Here is a 6,647-nt window from a genome sequence, read left to right as displayed (position 1 = left end):
CCCCCCCCCCCCCCCCCCCCCCCCCCCTCCTCCTCCCCCTCCTCTTCCTCCTCCCCCTCCTCCTCCTCCTCCTCCTGTCTCTCTTCCCCTCCGCCCGCCCCCGGTCCTGGCGTCACCCTGGGCGCTGGTACCGCCCCCGTCCCGCCCCGTCCCCCATTCTGACCTATCGTGTCCCGCTCCGCTCCCCGCCCCACTGCCTCCGGGCCATCCAGGTTCTAAATACCGCCCCCGAATGCTGTCCCCGCCCCAGCTTTCGGGTTAGCCTTGGCCATGGTGGGGCTAAGCGGCCGACTGGCCCGGTGTTATTGCCTGAGAGCGGTCAGGAGGTAAGTGCTGAGCCAGGGGTCCAAGGTCGCCCGTGGGACCCCGGCGTCCAGAGGCGGTCGCCATCCGTGGGAGGTGCCCTCTCTCGTATCTTGTCCCGGTAGCAACAGGGCTTTGCTTTTACGGTTTTCCCGGGAGAGAGTGAAGGCAAGTGTCCTTAAACGCGCGCCCTCTTCTTCGGCTGGGCCCGAAACTGTCCGGATGGACGCGCGGGGGGGCCTGAGCTGCCCTCAGCCCTCACCTCGGGCCACACGCCACCCAGCCCTCGGGTGCACGTCGCCACCCTGGCTGCCGCGAGGTTGCCACCGTAGTTTGCTAAAATGCGGTAGAACATCTAAGCACGCTTGGCTTCTCTGCTGAATGCTGTAGAAACGCAAGCCGTTATCGTCACGGTGGGGTTAAACTGCTTCCTGGGGAACACTTCTGTAATGTTAAGTGACGGCACACACAATCTGTGTAAAAATTGAGGTGGTGGAGTTATGAATGATTTTCCCGATTTTATATATTAAACGGTAGTGTTCTGTCATTTTTTTTAAAACTCACTTTACTTTTGTGAGAACTTGCACATTGAGGCCTTCTAATAGACATTTTGTTTTCCTTTCGTTTTCTGTTTGGAACTTCACATGCATCACGTAGGATGCAGAGTTTTTCCCTTTTTGGAAAGAAACGAATTCAGTTACTTAATATAAAAATGATTGAAGACTTTATTGAATTACTAGTATTTCAGAGTTTGAACCTAGGGTTCTTTATAGTCTTTGAAAGGCACATTATTGCAGAGGAAGTGATACATCAGGTGTGGGCGTTATTAAAACTGTATTATTTTAATCATCTTTGATCCCATTAACTTTAACTTTGTATGCCAGGGTCATCATTGTGAACATCAGTTTTTTGCTTGTGGCCCCAGTAGTGTGCACTGAAATTTTCTCTTCCTCTGCCTACTAAACACTGTACCTGGTTGTGCTTGCTGTTTCTGGTCTCCTCCTAGCTGGCTGGTTCAGCTTCCTGGGGTGAGTATTTAGTTATGTCTGTTCAGGGCAGCTTCACAGACTAGCAGCCACAGGGGTTAGATTTCGCCTGGGTAGGTCCCCCACCTACTAGGTAGGTCCCCCACCTCTTTGTCTGGAATGCCAACAACAGCTCATCCGTCTTTTTGAACATTTCTTGTATCCTAACCCATTCTCCCCTCCTTCTGATGTGGGAAACAGAGGCAGAAGAAAAATTAAATTTCCTTACCACTTACAGCCCACTGATAAGTCCTTGAGACAGGCAGAATGACCTTCCTCTAGGGACTCAGCTGCCTGGATGTTAATACTTTGCTAAGGGCAAAAGGCAATCTTAGCCCCACCCCCAGGATCCTGTAAGTCTACTTTAACATATAAAAATTCCTCTAGAAATTTCCTTTATCTCTAACCCCCAAGATACGTGTTGACAATCACCCCCCAAGCTTATGACTCACAGATATACATCTGAAGGGTCTCATGTCTAAGGTTTTATTAGACAGTAATAAATGACCTTTTCCCAACAATAGCTAGCCCCTTCAAGGTCCTGGAAACCTTGCTTCCAAAATTCCTTAGAGACTTAGGCTACCCCTAACCCCCTCCCAACTTGAAAGTGTATAATCAGCCATCCTCATGACCCACGGGTCGTGTCCCCATGCTTTAATAAAACCACCTTTATGCACCAAAGACATCTCAAGAATTCTTTCTTGGCTGTAGGCCCTGAATCCCACCTTCTTTCCTACATCACTTCCACCTGTATGTTGGGACACACATTTTGCTGAACAGAAAGAATTGACCTGATAATAGTTTATACTTTGTTAACAATCAGTGAGGGCAGACAGGATTTCTGGCCCTTAGGACACAAAGGACCAAATTCTGTACAGCTGACCTCTTCAGGCTCAGTCTCCTGCTCACGTCCATTTCGCAGTGCCTTTCATTTACTTTCTTGCCTGTGGCAAAATTTACATGGCCATTCAGGTTCTCCCTGCTTTTATCAGTAATTTGAATGGCTACGAATCCTGTGCTGGATTGTAACTTCCTTTTCCTTTATTTTAAGATTACTACAGTTAGCCTCTGTATTGATTTTTTTTTGAGGGGGGGGGATCATTTTGAAAACCACTGTTGGGAAGGAAGAGATTTATTCTGCCCTCCAAGGTCCTTCTAGCTGGATTAAGAATCAAATTGACAGAGACAGATCAACGGGAGAAAATCAAATTTAGTTTCATACATATGGGGAATCCACATAGACATGAAATTCCAAAGATGGGCAGCAGGTGGCTTACATGACTTATATTTTGAAGTTTATATGCTGAGCTAAGGAGAAGGGTTAGGAGTCTGAGGATACAAAGTGGAGGAAGACCATTAGCAGGAAGGTGAGAGGAGATCTTGGGAAAACAAAGATTGTCCCATTACACAAATAAGTTTCTTGGATAAAGGGGAATCTCTGTTAATGGCACTGTTCCTGGTACAGGCTCTTCTTTCCAATGTAAACCTAAGCAGTTGGTGGGGAGTCAGAGAGCTTTTCCTGCATCTGCTGGGCTTTGCTTGCTTTTAACTCAAAATATTGCTCATGCCAACGTGGCCCATCTTGGGGCTGTTTGCCCTTGGCCCCTACACCACTAACCATTTGCAGCCAGCTTGTATAAGGGCAAGTATAGAGAACATATTTCAGGAGAAACAGAGCATTTTGGTATGTAAGGACTGGCAGCAATTAGAAATCAGTCTGCCTGTTTGCAGTTCCCTGCGGGTCCCAGCACTTCAGCTGCACGTGAGCAAAACAGCAATGGGAGCCAGTCAGAAGGATTTTGAGAGTGCAATGAATCAGGTGAAGCTGTTGAAGAAGGACCCAGGAAATGAAGTGAAGCTCAAACTCTATGCACTCTATAAGCAGGTAAATGCCTGAGGTCTGACGTAATTTAGAGACATTTTGAGCAGAAGCCTCCTCAGACAGATCTGCCGTGTGTTTTACTGAAATGCAGCTTTCATATTTTTAGGGTTTGTATTAGTGCCTTTCCTCTGAAGAGTGTCTACATGAGAGTTTTTGTACATTAGTCTTTGTAGTACCGTTAAGGCAAAAAGTAACGTATCAGGATCACTCTGGAGTCAGAGAGACTTGAAAGAGATAACCACCAAAGGCTTCTGATTAGAAAAAATCAACTGAAAAAAATTTTTTGAGACCACTGGGGAAATTTGAATGTGGACTGAGTATTAGGTGATACCTAGGAGTTATTATTAATGGCACCATGGTTATATAAGAAAATGTTGATGTTCTTTAGGAATGCACACTAAATATGTAGGGGTGAAATAGCATGGCGTTTGGGGTTCACCAAAATGAGCAAAAAAAAAAAAAAAGAAGGAAGGGAGGAAGGGAGGAAGGAAGGGGAAGGGAAGGAATGGACAAAGCAAGTATGTCCAAAAAATGATAGTTATTGAGTTAGGTCGAGTATTGGGAATTCATTATAATATTCTACTTTTCTACATGTTTGAAAATTTGTATAACAAAAATTTAAAACTAAAATTTTTAAGTTGTGATGTCTAAAGACAACCTTGGGAAGTCAGCTGGTTTTGGGCTCCTGTGTGTGATCTATTTTCCTCTTCCTGTGATCAGTACCAGCCTCCCTTAGTGTCCTATGGGTGTGTATAGTGAAGAATTTGACATTGCTCAGAAAGAGGCCAGGACTTTGCCCTTGACTTCTGGGAGGTAATCCCTAAGCCCTCAAAAGATCATGCCTGCTAAGGAGTGTCTTTGTCGGCCTGAGAGTCTAACAATGTGATCTCGAGTCGGGGCTCCTGGCTGCGTATTCAGTCTTGCCTACGCCATGGAGCCCCATACGAAAACTCTGAACACCAGGGCTTGAGTGAGCTTCCCCGGTGGGCAGTACTCCCTGTGCATTATTACACATCTATTCTGGGAGAAGTATTGTTTCCTGACTCCAGGCTGGGTTGGGGAAGGAGGCTTGTGGACCGTATTGCCTCTCACTTCCCTCTTGCAGGGTGACTGGTGTCTCTTTGTCTTTGGAAAGTCTAAGCCTCCTCCACTGCCTTTGTTTCTCAAAGCCTCTTCTTTCCTCTTTTAGCTAATTATAGGATTTGAAGTTTTTACATGTGGCTATGTAAGTGGCATGGGATACTCATCTCAAAACACTCACTCCACCTACTCTCAAACAAGTAAAATTTAGTTGTTTTTATGGTTCCTATTTACATGGCCTTCATTTAAGTTTCCAGAAGGCCAGTGGCTTTGACACCCTCCTATCCCTGCTACCCCAAGTAGGACTCTGTTCAGTTGGCAGAAATCCACCACTGAATTAAGTGGTATTTTTTCTATCTTTGAGTGGGCTTTCAGAATATACGGGAGGTTTCCAAATATTTGTTGGCTGGTTACTTTTGAAGATGGTTTGCGTGAATATTTTGATTGTGTGTGAAAAATGGGATCATCAGTATAAAACTAATGAACTATTAGAAGTTTTTAAAAAGTACTTTGCCAAAACCCTTGCCTTGTATTGTTTTCATAAGCAGGCATTTATAACTTACTTTAGGGACTGATAGTTGATGGCACATTTTGTTTCTCCAGTCTTTTTTCTGTTGTGTATTTTTACCTGCAGCATCAAAGACAGTGCAAGGGGAAGGTTAAGATGAATTTATATATCTTCTAAAAGTGTTTGGGAGGGGAAGGCGCATTCACACTAGTTGTCCATTTTATGGATCTTAAATATTTGACACTCCAATTTGCATGGACATTTGACTGATAATTGCCCCTCTCCTTTTCACAGGCCACTGAAGGGCCTTGTAATACACCTAAACCAGGTCTGTTCGACTTGATCAATAAGGCCAAATGGGATGCATGGAATGCTCTTGGCAATCTGCCCAAGGTAAATTTACTTGCTACTTTGCTTTTATTTTAGTTACTACTTTGCTTTTATTTTACTTGCTATATTCCTGAAGGAAGATGAGTGCTTCTCATTATTAAACCATTGTAGATGGAACCTGTGAGATCTGGTTGGATTCTGTTGAATCAGACCTCTCTACTTTCTTCATTGCAAGGCGCCATTTCTTAGCGTCGTAAGTTTCACGAAGTGCTTATTTGTTGACTATGGGCTGCAGTTATTTGTCATCTTCTCTTCAGGAAACTGCTAGGCAGAACTATGTGGATTTGGTGTCTGGCTTGAGGTCTTCGTCTGACTCCTCTAGCCAAGTGAAGCCTGAAGCAGACAAAAAACAAGCTGGGTATGAAACGCTGGTGATCACCTCTGAAGACCACATCACAAAGATCATGTTGAACCGTCCCGCCAAAAAGAATGCACTGAACACACAGGTAACATGACCTGCCCTGGGAGTTTGTCCTGCTTTTCTTTCCTCCCTCTGTCTGTTTCACTGAACAGCTAGAATGTTTCAGCATCATTGCTATTTTTGTGATCTCTTGTTTGATTTGTGCAAGAGGATTAGTAATGGTGCCTACTTCTTTATACAACTGAGTTGGGCATTTGTTATTTAGAATTTGTTGGCTTTGGGTAGGTTCTGTGTGTCCAAAAAAGCACTGCAACTTTCCTAATGATGGAAGCACAAATAAATTAAATTAATACAAATGAAACATACATTGATATAAGAGAATAGGTGTAGAGGTTCTCCAAGGTTGATATAAACCATCCCCAGACTTTGCTCATGTCACTTAGACTTGAGAGTGAGTACTGTTCAAGTTGCATGGGCCTTTATTTATATAAGTAGAGGGAGAAAGGAAAGAAGACCTTCATCTTAAATATAGCATAACCCAGCTCTGCTTCAAATGAGCTGCCTGACAAGAGCTCCTTTGACCTTTGAGTCTTTCATTGAACTAGAATGATAATAAAAATAACCACTTCTACCTCTTCCCCTTGAAAAAAATATAGGGAATTAATTGGCTGCTTGGTGCTGAACTGCAAGTAAAATTTGAGGGGCTAAAACCCTTTCCATTGGGTTTATCATCTACATTGTAGCAGAAAGAGCGTGATCACTTAAAATGGTGTTAAATAAGAATTCCATGGAGTTGGATATGTGCCATTGACTTAGTAAAACATTTGATCCTCAAAATTTCATTGCCCTTGCCTCATTTCTGTGTAATCACGGTGATGATGATGATGATGGTGATGATGATGATGATGGTGGGATGATGGTGGGATGATGGTGGTGATGATGGTGGTGGTGATGATGATGGTGATGATGGTGGTGGTGATGATGGTGGTGATGGTGATGATGGTGATGATGATGGTGGTGATGATGATGGTGATGGTGGTGATGATGGTGGTGGTGATGATGGTGATGATGATGGTGGTGATGATGATGGTGATGGTG

At 44.1% G+C, this 6,647-nt stretch overlaps 1 protein-coding gene across 3 annotated transcripts in view; it reads left to right on the top strand.

The window, feature by feature from the left end:
- The first annotated feature begins 220 nt into the window (after positions 1-220).
- ECI2 (enoyl-CoA delta isomerase 2) overlaps positions 221-6,647 on the top strand; it is a 28,835-nt gene continuing 22,408 nt past the window's right edge. The window contains exons 1-5 of one of the 3 annotated variants that reach the window (XM_032424972.1): positions 238-326; positions 1,188-1,331; positions 3,060-3,213; positions 5,093-5,191; positions 5,446-5,634. In XM_032424972.1, the coding sequence (XP_032280863.1) occupies positions 3,106-3,213; positions 5,093-5,191; positions 5,446-5,634 (396 nt within the window). In that variant the 5' untranslated portion in view covers positions 238-326; positions 1,188-1,331; positions 3,060-3,105. Of the gene's footprint in view, positions 327-1,187; positions 1,332-3,059; positions 3,214-5,092; positions 5,192-5,445; positions 5,635-6,647 lie in introns of all 3 variants that reach the window. The other 2 variants (XM_032424973.1, XM_032424971.1) reach the window with 2 other exon arrangements.

This window comes from Phoca vitulina, unplaced genomic scaffold (assembly GCF_004348235.1).
Source record: "Phoca vitulina isolate PV1807 unplaced genomic scaffold, GSC_HSeal_1.0 scaffold31, whole genome shotgun sequence".
Lineage (NCBI taxonomy): Eukaryota > Metazoa > Chordata > Mammalia > Carnivora > Phocidae > Phoca > Phoca vitulina.
The sequence above is the reverse complement of the archived record's forward strand: the minus strand, read 5'-3'. Positions and strand labels throughout refer to the sequence as shown.